The 15,624-nt window shown below is 43.0% G+C and overlaps 1 protein-coding gene across 1 annotated transcript in view; it reads left to right on the top strand.

Annotated features, from left to right (window-relative positions):
• Window positions 1-15,624, top strand: part of DTHD1 (death domain containing 1) — a 60,713-nt gene that overhangs the window by 30,444 nt on the left and 14,645 nt on the right. The window contains exons 4-6 of the mRNA XM_040419936.1: window positions 9,222-9,466; window positions 12,997-13,155; window positions 14,151-14,440. Coding sequence (XP_040275870.1) covers window positions 9,222-9,466; window positions 12,997-13,155; window positions 14,151-14,440 — 694 coding nt within the window. The remainder of the gene's footprint in view (window positions 1-9,221; window positions 9,467-12,996; window positions 13,156-14,150; window positions 14,441-15,624) is intronic.

Here is a 15,624-nt window from a genome sequence, read left to right as displayed (position 1 = left end):
TGCTTGGTCGGTCCTCCTACTTCAAATTTGGGGCACTGCGCGTGCAATCTAATGTGCCGCCAGATAGTTGTGGTGTGTTATGTTGTTCTATTCTTATCAGTTTAATCCCTGTTACGTCCCCTATCAGGGGACGTGTATATGGCATTGATTTTAGGAACGGGGAGATGGAAAAAGATGCTTGGTCGGTCCTCCTACTTCAAATTTGGGGCACTGCGTGTGCAATCTAATGTGCCGCCAGATAGTTGTGGTGTGTTATGTTGTTCTATTCTTATCAGTTTAATCCCTGTTACGTCCCCTATCAGGGGACGTGTATATGGCATTGATTTTAGGAACCGGGAGATGTAAAAAGATGCTGTAGCTCAGTAGTTTAGGTGGCTCCTTGGTGACAGGGCTAGTGACTTATGCTCTGTGGCTCAGCATCCCCATCTCAGTGTCTTCTTCTGGTAACTGCAGAGCAATAAGGACTCTGACTGCTCTCCTTATATACCATTTCTAGCTAAACTGGAACTTTCTAATGGGAGGGGTGGAGTGGAGAAACTCAGCACAAACAATTACAAAGTTACCACTCCCGTCTGGCATAGACTTACATTAGAGCTTCAATGATACTCAATGGCAATGACACAGCAGTTTTTCCAGAAAAAAATAAAGTTTCCAGACATAACAACAGAGCTAAACCAGACATTCAAAAGGTCAGCCTGTCTGGTTTTAGTGGTAAACAAGTCTGGCTTTTTCCCTCCAAAACATGCTCTTCTTCAAACCCTATGGCAGCTGTGGAAATTAGCCGCTTTTCATTCAAAGTCCCAAAAGTCTTGCAGTATTAATTAATCCTTTCCACAGAGCCTCGCAAATACAGTGCAAATAAATAGGATATATATCACAACGTACATACACTCACCTAAAGAATTATTAGGAACACCTGTTCTATTTCTCATTAATGCAATTATCTAGTCAACCAATCACATGGCAGTTGCTTCAATGCATTTAGCGGTGTGGTCCTGGACAAGACAATCTCCTGAACTCCAAACTGAATGTCAGAATGGGAAAGAAAGGTGATTTAAGCAATTTTGAGCGTGGCATGGTTGTTGGTGCCAGACGGGCCGGTCTGAGTATTTCACAATCTGCTCAGTTACTGGGATTTTCACGCACAACCATTTCTAGGGTTTACAAAGAATGGTGTGAAAAGGGAAAAACATCCAGTATGCGGAAGTCCTGTGGGCAAAAATGCCTTGTGGATGCTAGAGGTCAGAGGAGAATGGGCCGACTGATTCAAGCTGATAGAAGAGCAACGTTGACTGAAATAACCACTCGTTACAACCAAGGTATGCAGCAAAGCATTTGTGAAGCCACAACACGCACAACCTTGAGGCGGATGGGCTACAACAGCAGAAGACCCCACCGGGTACCACTCATCTCCACTACAAATAGGAAAAATGAGGCTACAATTTGCACGAGCTCACCAAAATTGGACTGTTGAAGACTGGAAAAATGTTGCCTGGTCTGATGAGTCTCGATTTCTGTTGAGACATTCAAATGGTAGAGTCCGAATTTGGCGTAAACAGAATGAGAACATGTATCCATCCTCTGATGGCTACTTCCAGCAGGATAATGCACCATGTCACAAAGCTTGAATCATTTCAAATTGGTTTCTTGAACATGACAATGAGTTCACTGTACTAAAATGGCCCCCACAGTCACCAGATCTCAACCCAATAGAGCATCTTTGGGATGTGGTGGAACGGGAGCTTCGTGCCCTGGATGTGCATCCCTTAAATCTCCATCAACTGCAAGATGCTATCCTATCAATATGGGCCAACATTTCTAAAGAATGCTATCAGCACCTTGTTGAATCAATGCCACCTAGAATTAAGGCAGTTCTGAAGGCAAAAGGGGGTCCAACACCGTATTAGTATGGTGTTCCTAATAATTCTTTAGGTGAGTGTATAACATGCAGTGAAACAGTATTAAACAGTCAAGTTAACCCTTTTAAGTGAAATAAAGTAAGAAGTTTATATATTTGCATAGAGGAAATAAGCAACTGTCCACAAATATCCAAATGTCAAAAAACCCCTGCTCCTGGACACTACACTATCTATGTATACACACTTACACAGAGAATGCTATCAATCACTGATAACACCTCCTCCATGTAAAACTATCAATGACTGAGAGCTATCTCTGTATACACAAACAGAGAATGGAATCAATCACTAATAACACCTCCCCTCTGTACAACTATCAATGACTGACAGCTATCTCTGTATACACACTTACACAGAGAATTATATCAATTACTGCTAACACCTCCTCTGTATACAACTATCAGAGACTAACAGCTATCTCTGTATACACACTTACACAGATAATGCTATCAATCACAGTTAATGCTATCAATCAAACCGTGTACAGCTATCAGTGACTGACAGCTATCTCTGTATGCACACATACACAGAGAATGTAATCAAACACTGATAATATCTCCCCTGTGTACAACTATCAGTGACTTACAGCTATCTATGTGTGCAGACTTACACAGAGAATGCTATCAATCACTGATAACTAGTGATGAGCGGCATAGGCAATATTCGTTTTCGCGATATTTCTCAAATTTTTCGCATAATATTCGCAATAAATTAGCGAATTCTAGAATTCTCGATCTCCAGTTATTTTTGAAATTGCGCAAATCGGCACTAATGATGCTCATTTTTTTGCGCAATACGTGTAACTTCACATTTGATCAGGTCTGAGTAGCACTGATTGGTGCACTAAGTATTGTTGTGAAATCACAGCACTATGTCTGTAGCATGTACTGTATGTATGGACAGCAGAGAAACAGTAATGCCTATCATACTACCTAACACCCTGCACTGAAACCTATCAGCTAGACTATATCCCTATCTAACCTACACTATCTCCCACTAACTATCTGTATTATATATATGAGCTCACTTACTATCTAATGTAATTGGATAAGGAATAGGGTTCAGATGAAAGCACAGAGCACAGCAATGTCACTGATCTATCTCTCTCTCAGAACTGCAAATAAAAGCAGAAAATAGCTGCTGGGGAGGTTCTTATATAGAAAAGGGGTAGGCAACTTTCCTATTGGTTGCTAGGGATGTTGCTAAGCTCTGACAAAGATATTGCAGCCTTCTTATTGGCCCACAAGCAAGAAGCAGTAGTACTAATAAATAAAAAAAATAGAATATTCGCTTTTACAAATATATAGATCTATATTCTAGATTTTCGCGAATTCTCAAAGTGCCAATATTCATGATAACAATTTGCAATTAGAATATTTGCGATCAACACTACTGATAACACCTCCCCCGTGTACAACTGAACACAGAAAAACAGTAACTTAAATGTATAAATTACATGTTTTACCAAATTTTTACACACAAAACTACATATCAATCTGCTCAGCTTCTCCTACTCTATAAAATACTGCCTGCAGATTACACTGCATTTTGTCACAACTGGTTCTCTTTAACAGTGTAAACTACAAGCGGGCAGCCTGGACAACAGATGGTGGGGCAGAGAACCAAAGGGTCACTTGCTCCATCATCCTTCGAGAGCTCACTCTACTGCTGGAAACCCACCAGATCATGTCAGAAGTCCAGTGGAAGGCAGGGGATAGAGGGAAAAAAAAGTTTTTTTTGCATGTGGCCAGGCATCCCCCTTACAAACTCGGACTCTATGTCTAGCTGCTGCTGCTGGTGAGTAGTTTCTTCAATAGGCGGATGAAGAAGACTGCTCATCAGCAACTCTAGACTTAAGTTGCTGCTGATGGAGCTTCTACTGTTCCTGCCCCCCCACCTTCCCCCCAGCATCCATTTTAGTGGAAAGTGAGCGCAGAGGGCTCCCCCTTGGTAAGACCTGCATGAGGATGGGCGATGGTGCACATAGGCAGCGACCAACTGACTACATAGGATGTCTCGATAGTAGTTCAGTTTGTCCTCCCTCTCAGCGGGTGTAAAAAAAAGGCCCCCATTATCAACTGGTAGCGAGAGTCTAACATGGGGGAGAGCCAGTAGTCATCCCTCTGCCGAATGGTTGACAATTCATCTGTCACTACGCAAGCAAGTGATCATGCATCGGGCAATTTGCGCAAGTGACTCGGAGGGACTCCCTGCCTTCATCTCCACTGCATACTGCATACGGTGTGTCTGGGTCCTCTGCCTCGTCTTCCTTATCACCCTGTAGCTCCTCTGGCTGCTCCTGCTCCTATTCTCCTGTCCCCTGTGTAGAAAAACCACCCATTTTTCTGCACATTGCTTGTGCTCAAATGTCCTCCTCCTCCTTCTCCTCTAGTTCAGCCCCCACAGGGCTCATGTGGCCGTGAGATTTAGTAGCCGCGTCTCTTGTCCCCTGGCCAGCCAGCTTTACCAGCATCTGTTCCAGGACTTGAATCAGTGGAATGACGTTGTTCATCCCCTAGTCCTGGCAACTGACAAATAAAGTAGCCTCCTCAAAGGGCCCGAGCAAACGGCAGGTGTCACGCATGAGCTGCCATTGGCTAACATCGAAATTACACAGGGGAGTACCTCTGTCCGCCTCTACCATCAAGAAATTGTTGATGGCCTTTCTCTGTTCATATAATTGGTCCAACATACGTATGAAGGGTGTAATTCCAACGGGTGGAAACGTCATATATCAGCCTATGTTGGGGGATGCCATTCTGCCACTGCAGCTCAAAGAGTGTGTGCTGTGCAGTGTATGAGTGGCTGAAGTGCATGCAAAGTTTCCTGACAATTTTCGGGATGTCTTGCAGATGGGCAGAAGACTTCAGGAACCGCTTTACAACCAGATTGAACACATGAGCCATGCAGGGCGCATGGCTCATCCCTCCTTGACGCAGCACCAACACCATGTTCTTCCCGTTGTCAGTCACCATGGTTCCAATTTTGAGTTGTCGAGGAGAATGCCAGGATTCAATTTCTTGATGAAGGACACGGAGCAGTTTCTCCCCCGTGTGACTCCATTAGCCCAGGCAGAACAGTGTGACACCGCCGTGCCCTTCACATGTGGTATGCTGGAGGAGCACTGTGAATTGTCCCTGTAGTGGAGGCTGAGGACATGGTGGAGGATGAGGAGGCAGAGACGGACATTGTCGCAGGATCAACAGCGTGAGAACGTGGAGGCGGAAGTGGCGTCACCTGGCCAAGTTGCTGGTGTGGCTGAGCAGGAACCACATTTATGCAATGGGCCGTAAAGGACATATATTGTCCTTGACCGTAGTTATAGCTCCACACTTCGGCGCTGCCGTGCACTTTGGCAGACACCAACAGGCTCAAGGACTGGCTCACCATCTGTTCTACATATGTGTGCAGGGCTGGTACTACCTTTTTGGCAAAGAAATTATGGCTTGGGACTCTCCACCTTGGCTCGGCACAAGCTAATTGTTCTCTGAAAGGTGCAGAGTCCACCACTTGGAAAAGGAGGGACTGCAGCACCAGTAACTTAGCCAGGAGCATGTTCAGGTTCTGCGCTGTTGGATGAGTGCACGCAAACTGTTGTCTCTTGGCAATCGCTTCGGTGATCGATTGCTGACGGAATGACTGATGAGAAGTAGGAGGAGGAGGAGCAGGAGCATCAGGACCAGCAGATGATGGGAAGGACAGACAGCTCCCTTCGGCTGAGGTGATGGAGCCTTGACTGCACAAAATTGGGTGCGTGCGGCAGGCTGGACCACCACATCGGAGCCATGGTTCTCCCAGGCCACTTTATGGTGATGCTGCATGTGTTGAAACAGGGCGGTGGTGCCACGATTGGCACCCTGGCCACGCTTCACCTTCTGCCCAAAAATTCAGGCAGAAGTATGGTATTTTCCCCCAACACTCCGTACTGACTGCCTGCTACCACTGCCTCCATGAACCCCTGCACCGCTACTTCGAGGGCAGGTAGGCTCCTGCGAAGTGGGCGGTGTACTCTGGGCACGTTTGGCTCCTGACCTCCCACTTCTGCTACCTTGCTGACTCACGGCCACGCTACCACCTTGCTGGCTCAGCCGCTGCCTCACGCGCAAGCTGCCACCCTCTTCTCCTGATGATGATGAAGCACCTTCTTCACCCGGCTCCCAAGTGCAATCGACCATTCAAGTACCGCTGGGTTGCTGTTCAAGACACGACTGCTAGCTGACACTGGGAGGTCAGGCCTCTCGCTGAGACTCCTGATGCCACGACCCCTTATTCTGCTTCTACTTGTGCCTGCGCCAGAAACATTTTGGACAATGCCTGTTCCCTTTGAAGGGCCTGTCACTTGTCTGTCTGACATACTGTTAGATAAAATAATTAAATAAAAGGAAATGAATACACTCCAAAAAAGCTGTAGAACAATGTAACTTGACCACAGAGCGGCAAATAAAACATATTTGATTTTTCCCTCTAAGACACCTCAAAAAAGGTTGTAGTACCACAGAACTGCAAATAAGACATATTTTTTATACTATTAAAACACCCCCTGCACCGCAGAACGGCAAATAAAATGTACTTTTTTTATACTTTGTAAGAAAGTACAAGGAATCATTGTGGATGATAGGTACGTGTCACCAAGGTTCCTGGCCTCGGTGCAGTAAGAGTCGGTTTTTATGTGTCAGCAGCAGTTGCTGTGGGACACCTTGGTACTTTGCATGGCTGTAATAGCTGATCCGGGACGGCTCTTACTGGGAGTAGTCAAAGTGCTGGGTGGGTGACTACTCCCCACGTTGAAGGCCGGGTTTTGCCAGGCATCAAAGCCAGCCAGCACTGCCAGGTAGAGAGGATTACCTCAGTGTGACAGTGGAGCTCAGGAGGTCTGCGTGCTGGGACCTGAAGCCTGTGCTGGACATTGCCACCAAGGTGACTTTTGTTTTATTAACTTGCCATTGGGTGTGAAGTAACACCAACACTGCAAAAGTCATGTTTTGTTTTTGGCATCGTGTAAATAAACACTGAAGTTTGAATTACGAACTTGTATTTTGCCTCTGTACTGCGCCCGCTTATCCTAACTACCAGAGCAAATCCCCCCAACTTATATATCCCAAAGAAGGCTGTAGTACAATGTAACTGCACCGCAGAATGGCAAATAAGACGTACTTTTTATACTATTAAAAACACAAAAAAAAAACGTGTAGTACAATGTAATAGCAATGAGTGGCATAGGCAATTTTAGAATTCACAATATTTCTCGAATTTTTGGCCGAATATTCGGCATAAATTAGCAAATTTGAGAATTTGTCATCTCCAGTCATTATTTACTGGATTGCGAAAATCGGCAATGTAATATATTTGCGAAAGAAATTTGCGATAAATTCACGATTAGAATATTTGCGAATACGAATATATAGCACTATATTCTAAAAATTTGCAGTTTGAATATTCGCGCTCAACACTACAATGTAACTGCACCGCAGAACTTCAAATAAGACATTCTTTTTTTTACACGAATACACCCCAATGAAACTGTAGAACAATTTAAATGCACCACAGAACGATTAATATGATGTACATATACAGTATTTCCTATAACTACACCCTGCAACACAGCACTTGCACCTCAATCACAAGCAAGGTTTGCTGGAATTACTGATGTATCATATAGTGCAAACAACCTAAAAGCAGCAGTATAACTGCAATTTGGATCCCCAATTAGTGCAGCAAGGTATAATAGAATTGCTCCTATTACCCAGGCTGTACACTCTCCTATTGCACCCTGCTCTCCTTATATAGTGTAGACGATGCCTCCCTAATGCTTTCCCTGAACGTCTAAATCGTTTTTTCAGCACAATGAAGTCTTTCACTGTCTTAGCACTGTCCCTAGCTTCTGCTGATGTCCCTCCCTGCATTAAGCACACTGGAAAATGGCAGAATTTTCGGTCTCACTGACCAAGCATTTTTCTTCCATCTAAGTAGTGGTATGAGGGCTTGTTTTTTGTGGGACCAGTTGTAGTTTTTAATGGTACCATTTTGGGGCACACATAACTTTCTGATTACCTTTTTCTGGGAGGAAGTTGAGAAAAAACAGCAATACCACCACTGAGTTTTTACGTTATAAATTTTGCAGTGTTCACCTTTAAGCATAAATAACATCTTTATTATCTGGGTCAGTATGATTATAGCGATACTAAATACATATAGTTTTTTTTATATTTTTCTACATTTGTGCAATAAACCCCCTTTTTAAAAAAAGAAATAAATCTTTTTGCATCACCGCATCCCAAGATCCATAACTTTTTTATTTTTCTTTCTATGGATCTGTGTGACAGTTTTATTTTTGTGGGACGACTTGTAGTTCTCATTGGTATCATTTTGGTGTAAATAACACTTTTTGATTGCTTGTTATTAATTTTTTCAGTGATGACTAAAATTAAATTAGCGATTCTGGCATTTTGTTTAAAGTTATTTTTTTACTATGTTCACCATAGGGGATAATTTACATGATATTTGTGTAGTGCAGGTCATTACGGACGCGGCTATACCAAACATGTGGGGAGATTTTGTGTTTGCAATTTTTTTCACTGAAAAGTGCATTTTCAATGGGGAAAAAAAGTAGATTTTTAATTGGAAAATCTTTATTCAACAAATTCTTTGTTTTTACTTTATTTTAACCACTTAATAGTCCCACAAGGGGACTATAACAGGCAATCTTTATAGTGCATTGCATTCCAATGTCAGTGCTATACTAACATTGACCAGCAGGCTGCTCCAGATAGGCACGGCCAGCTGTAAAACACTTAAGACAGGCTTGGGGCCCATACCAGTTCCCAGTCTGCATTTACACACATCAGTACCCTTCAATCGCATTTGCGGAGTGCCGATGGGAGACAGAGAGAGTCCGCTCCCTCTGTCACCGCTTATATGCGGCGGGCGCCATTGCCCACAGCATGTAAGGAGTTGAGCAGCCCAGATCGGCACTCCTGCTGGTTTGGGCTGTTAGAGTAGGAGCTCTCATGTGAAAAGGCAGAGGCCCAGCCTAAGGCCCCTTAGTGACGGCCCTAAAAAGGCGTATGGGCGATCGCTAAGGGGTTAAACATACATTGAAGATGTCATGTAACATTTTTAGACCAAAAACCTGACGTATCTGGTTTGATAAATGACCCCCATGATCTTTTGCTGCTACTGGAAATCCTTAACTACAACATTCACTTTATTGTTCATCACAGAACGGCAGTCGTCAGGTTCCCACAGCATATTTCTACTTCTTATATTTCAGAACCATTTGTGACTTTTATGATATTCTTGTAGGTTCAACCAATAGATACATCATTGATCTCTTTACTGAAAGCAAAGCATGATATATATCATCCGGTTGTGTCAAGCAGCCCAGTCATTGAAGTGAAACAGCCATCAGTTCAGGCTTTCCGCAAGTCTGTCACAGTTTTCCTTCCATGCCCTCCGAACCCAGAGAAAAAGAAGGCAGGAGATGATGCAGAAAATAAGAGGGCAGCAAGCGCTGCAGCTTCAAAAACCACAGGAACACGTCAGATTCGGTAAGGGAATTTTTTTTCACTGCTGTTCTAACTCTTATTATCTGTGACATACACTGAATTCTTTACCACGTTTTAGTTGCAGTTTTAAAGTTATTCACAAACGAACATTTAATTATTGGAATATATTAAGCATCTCTGGTTTCTTTTGAAGACAAAAATAATCAGACTTAGGCCTCATGCACACGACCGTTCAGTTTTTTGCAGTCTGCAAATTGCAGATCCGCAAAAACACGGAAGCCGCCCGTGTGCCTTCCGCAATTTGCGGAACGGAACAGGCGGCCCATTGTAGAAATGCCTATTCAGACAAGAATAGGACATGTTATATATTTTTTTGCGGGGCTACGTAGCGGAGCATCGGATGCGGACAGCACATTATTTTATACAGGGTGGCCACAAAAATGTAGCCCGCCTCCAATATCTCCAAATCAAACTGCCTGATAGTAAATCTGTCTTCGTTGTTCATAGCAACCAATCAGAGCTCTGCTTTCATTTTTTCAGAGCTGGAACTGAAAGCTGAGCTCTGATTGGTTGCTATGGGCAACTAAGACAGATTTGCTATTAGGCAGTTTGATTCAGAGATATTAAAGGCGGGCTACTTTTTCATGGGCCATCCTGTAGAATGACATACAAACCAATTTCCTAATAGATTTCACTTATGATAATTGCTGCCTTTCTGACTGCTTAAAATTACATTATTTTGGGGCATTATATTTAGTGTTGAGTGAATCAAAGCATCCGAAGTGGAATTCGATCCAAAGTTGAGGGAAAATTCGATTTGCAATGAATCAGAATTTCCTCGCACTTCGTGGTAACGAATCGTTTTGTATCCTAAAATGGTGGCTATACGTGTTACAAAGTGAAAGTAAGAATCCCGGGAACACAATATGACCCATAAAGCTATGCAATCAGCCAATCAGCAGATAGCCAGCCCTTTAAAAGCCCTATCCCGTGCAGTCTCCACCATTTCACTGTGATCAGAGCATAGGGAGAGACGTGACAAGCGCTATGGAAAATGTTTAAAGAGGACCTTTCACCTGTATAAACTATGTGAACCGAGTATGCTGCCATATAGAGCGGCGCCCGGGGATCTCACTGCACTTACTATTATCCCCGGGCGCCGCTCCGTTCTCCCGTTATAGGCTCCGGTACCTTTGCTTTTTAAGTTATAGTAGGCGGGTCTTCCCTTGTCCTGTGGGCGTCTCCTTCTCCTAGGCTGTAGCGTTGGCCAATCGCAGCGCACAGCTCACAGCCTGGGAGAAAAAAAACTCCCAGGCTGTGAGCTGTGTGCTGCGATTGGCCAGCGCTGCAGCCTAGGCGAAGGAGACGCCCACAGGACAAGGGAAGACCCGCCTACTATAACTTAAAAAGCAAAGGTACCGGAGCCTATAACGGGAGAACGGAGCGGCGCCCGGGGATAATAGTAAGTGCAGTGAGATCCCCGGGCGCCGCTCTATATGGCAGCATACTCGGTTCACATAGTTTATACAGGTGAAAGGTCTTCTTTAAGAAGCCTTTAATTGTGGAATATTAGATAGGAACAGTGCAGGGACAGTGTAGGGAGTTTTTACACACTGTAGAGCAAGCATAGGCAGAGACTGCAGGGACAGTGTAGGGACTGTAATCTGAAGCTGAAGGGATCCATAGGAGACAGTTCCGTTTGCATCAATCCCTGTGTAAGCCACATAGCTATTTAATTGAACAGTGTCCACCTGGTTTAATAGATAAGCAATTCCATTAGGCCTTGATTCTCAAATTGGGGTGAAAAAGCTGTCTAATTCTACTGTTGTTGGAGTGTCCACCTGAGTGTCACAGTAACTGTTTCACTACCAGAAAAGATTAGCTATGTATGTTTCTGCAATGCAGAGTGATGTACCGTACACCGAGATACATTCTCCCTGCAGGCCTGGATATAGCTGATTGAATGTAATTTGTGAATTAATTCAGAACGAAGCAAAATTTTGGGAAAAATTCGGCAAAGCGTCCAAATCGATTTTTTGAAAACTTTGCTAATCTCTAATTACAGTATATTTATCAGACAATGAATGTTTTAGAACCACCTTGTCCAAACCTGTAGCTGAAAGTTCCTGAGTTTCAGTGCCAAATCTGCCCCTTGCCCCTTGTCAGCTTGTGTCCTCTTATGTGGAATATAAACATTTTGGCCTCCTCGAGCATCAGGGCCTGAGTTTTACTACAATCTTTACATTCGCCTGCATTCTGATTTTACAGAGAAATGGCAGGGACTTCTTACGTTCTTAAAGATCATGATCATAGAAGTATTTAAGCAGTAGGTGTATTTAGCTGTAACTGTATATAATTCCATAGTGGTCATCACTTCTACCCTTCATAGTCTGACCCCACCGTTCTGTCTATGTGATAGATAGCTTCATTTGGGCTTGGCTGAGCTGGTGTGAGTTTGTCTCTGGTGTTCCTGCTCGTCCGTCTCTACAGAAGTTAAGTGTTGCGTTGGTTTGTGTTTGTTATATTTCCTGTTGTTTGTATCTGGGCCTAAGACAGAGACTTCCATTCATCTATTTGGGGAGGAATGGGTTGTCTCTGGTCCTAACCTTTTCCAGGGCCTAAAAGAGATATACAGACCTAGGTATCCTACATATGAATATTCCTACCTTCAGGGTCTATTCATATTGATAGATAGTTAGGGCCAGGATTAGGGTTGTCTAGGAGGTGACCTGTTTCTTCCCTAGTTTCCAGGCTCAGTTACTGTTCCCCTTCCCTCCTGTGTTCAGTGTGGAGCCGTCGTCCCCCACACACTGATCGTGACACTATCCCTCAAGCTACATTTATTTCCTATCCACTGCAAGTTCATCCACAATCATTAGAATGGGGGTTTGGAGCCATCTGTTCCAACCGCTCTATTCAATATTTATGGTGCAGATAGAAGCGGTTGAGCACTGTACTTGCCTTTATTTCTCAGCTCCACAACTCAATTAAAACATGACTGCAGTGAGGAAGAATAGGGAAGGGGATGGGGGAGGGCAACACTCGGAACCCATGGACTAGTGAATGATGGAAGTCTCAGCAGTTGGGCTGTCAGTGATCAGACATGTATTTCCTATGCTGTGGACAGAAAGTAGCAAAGCATGAATGATCCCTCATCACTTAGTTGACAGTAAAAGGAACTGCAGTAGTTCTAAAAGCAGTAAAACTATGTCCGATTAAGGAATTAAAGAATTACTAATTGGGTCATATTGCAAATAATCTGCACAAAGGAGAACCTGCAAATGCCAAATAGAAATCTTCCACCCTTACAAACTGCATATAACAGAAACCATAATAGATTGATTTCCCCATGGAGCTTAATGGTGTTGACAAATGGCTTGCTGGCAAGAATATTGCGATGGTCAATGGAACCCTTGAAGGATTTCCTCAAAAAATATTTAGATAAATACTATATTCCAAAGTACTGTATCTTTATAAATGTTGGACAAAGTACCATTATAGTAAGAAATTGCTGAACAATGTATGTATATAGGTGGCAAATTATCCATAAATGTCTGTTTCTTATATTACAGAGCAGTTAGTGCCTCAGTGAGGAAACACGGTGATAATCCTAGTGAATTACTGAAACTGCTGGTATTAAAAGAAGATCAGTGGATTGTTTTAGACGACATTGTGGTAAAAAATGTTCAGAATGGCATAGTCTCATTTGAAGTGACTGAACATATGCAGAGGTAACTCGACCGGAATTGCAGCAATGATCCTGCGTTGATCACTATGAAATTTCCTAATGAGGACAAAGCACTTTTCCATCAATATTTGCAACAGTGCTGTCTATTTGTATGACAGTGATGACTAACCTACGGCACTCCAGCTGTGGTTAAACTACAACTCCCAGCATGCTTCATTCATTTGTATAGAGTTCTGAGAACAGCCAAGCAAGTGTGCATCTTGGGAGTTGTTTTACCACAGCTTGAGTGCCAGAGGTTCGCCATCACAGTTATATGAGGACCATGAGTGAACAGCCATTTGAGGTTCAGCCACCAGGTTATTCAGAATGTTTTGTAAGCCATTACTGTGCATTTTTAGCTTTGGTATTTTCTTGTCAGCATGCACTTTCAAGTCACAGTTTTTTTGCAGACTGCAGCAAGTTTTCTTCCTTTATTTTTTTGTTTTACATTTATGTTTTTCTCCACCTTCACAACTTTCCATGAGCCTTTTTCAGAGACGAATATCCAAAGTATTTTGCTTCCTTAAACTTGCTGTACAGTAAAAATGCTAAATTCTGGGAGGTGTACAGTACTTGGCCTACACCAGTTATTACATTTAATCTTTGCTCCCAAACCTGTTCTCAGCCACAGGCAAAAACAGCCCTCACAAGTGACAGCTATTATGGCCATGTCTGTGTTGGGTCACATGACAAGACACTGCAAGGTCAATGCCTTCATTGTATACACTACGAACATATGTGCAATTGGGAAGGTAAAAACTGTAAAATATGTGCAAACAGCTATGTAAAAATATGACGCTGTAGAGAAAAGATCCTTGATTGCTATAAAAAGACATGTTAATAGACATTAAGGGGTTAAGCATGGGCAGGTATCTCAACTACTCTCAGGAGACATCTGCTTAACTTTACATCTTTATGTAGAAAGCTTACACAATTTTATTCTTAAATATCACCATATTTTATTCTTAATCAATATCTTCTCATTCTCTCGTGTTACAGATTTATTGTAGTCCGTCTTTCCTCAGCTATGGACAACACTCACTTGATTAGCTTTATTCAGAGCCTGGAATATGCTATCTACAGCTCAGTGGTCCACGTTGTACTATATAGAAAAATTGATAACTATAAAAAAGCCATTGTTGAGCTGGTTCCATCCAAGGAATTACATTGGGAAATTCCTGCTCTAAGTGAGGCAGGATACACTGGACCCCCTGAACCATCTGAGCCAATTGAGCTTCAAGAGGGAGACCAAATTCACTTTAGATTTTGTGGAAACATAACGGCATCAGGTAAAACTAATTTCTACAATGTTCTAAGACTAAAAAATTTGGTAAGATTATATATCATTGTTGTGAATAAGCTATTGCTTTATTCTTGTAAAATGGATTACAGTAAGACAATTGAATAAATGCACGGCCACACGGTTAGGTTTCTCTTTTTGAATTCACTTGGCTTCCAAAACTGCATGGAGAATCTCTGCTCATACAAAAACAAAGGACAGCATCTGGAAATAAAAGAGTTTTTCAAGTATCATTAAAGGGGTTGACCAATTTACAATGGCATTTCTCAAAATGCCTTAAAGAGGACCTTTCATCTGGCAAAACATTGTGAACTATATGTCATGATCTGTACAGCGGCGCCCAAGGATCTCCATGCACTTACTTTTATCCCTGGGTGCCGCTCCGTTCTCCTGCTTTGCCCTCCGGTATGTTTAGTCACTGGGTTATAGTAGGCGGAGACCAAGGGGACTTGGTTATAGTAGGAGGAGTCTGCCCTTGTTCTCCTGGGCGTCTCCTTCTCCCAGGCTGTAGCGCTGGCCTATCGCAGCGCAGAGCTCACAGCCTGGGAGCCTAGTCTCCTCCTACTATAACCAAGTGACCGAACATACCAGAGGGCATAGCGGGAGAACGGAGCGGCGCCCAGGGATAATAGTAAGTGCAGGGAGATTCCTAGGCACCGCTGTACAGATCATGATACTTAGTTCACAATGTTTGGACCGATGAAAGGTCCTCTGTCATGTATGCTCTACACTAGGATATAGCAGTGCTTAAAGGTTTGTGAACCTTTCAGAATTTTCAAGAGTTCTATATAAATGTGACCTAAAACTACATCAGATTTTCACACAAGTCCTAAAAGTAGCTAAAGATAGCCAAATCAAACAAACCAAAAGTTCAAAAAGATTAAATTTGGTTATTTATTAGTTGAGGGAAAATGATCCAATATCATGTCAGTGAGTGATAAACGTATGTAATCCTTTACTTTTGGAGTCTGGTGTGACCCCCTTCCCTCTTTGTGCAGCAAATCTGCAATTAACCCCTTCTACCCCGGGCCAGTTTTCGCCCTCCTGTCCAGACTTTGAAACACTTTTATTTATCCAGGCCAATCTGAGATTAATATTTATTAGTTAACATTCCCCATATGTCTACTTTAGGCTACTTTCACACTGGCGTTTCTGGGTCCGCTCGTGAGATCC

This window comes from Bufo bufo, chromosome 2 (genome assembly GCF_905171765.1).
Source record: "Bufo bufo chromosome 2, aBufBuf1.1, whole genome shotgun sequence".
Lineage (NCBI taxonomy): Eukaryota > Metazoa > Chordata > Amphibia > Anura > Bufonidae > Bufo > Bufo bufo.
Note: the sequence above shows the minus strand (reverse complement) of the source record. Positions and strands in the feature narration are given on the sequence as shown.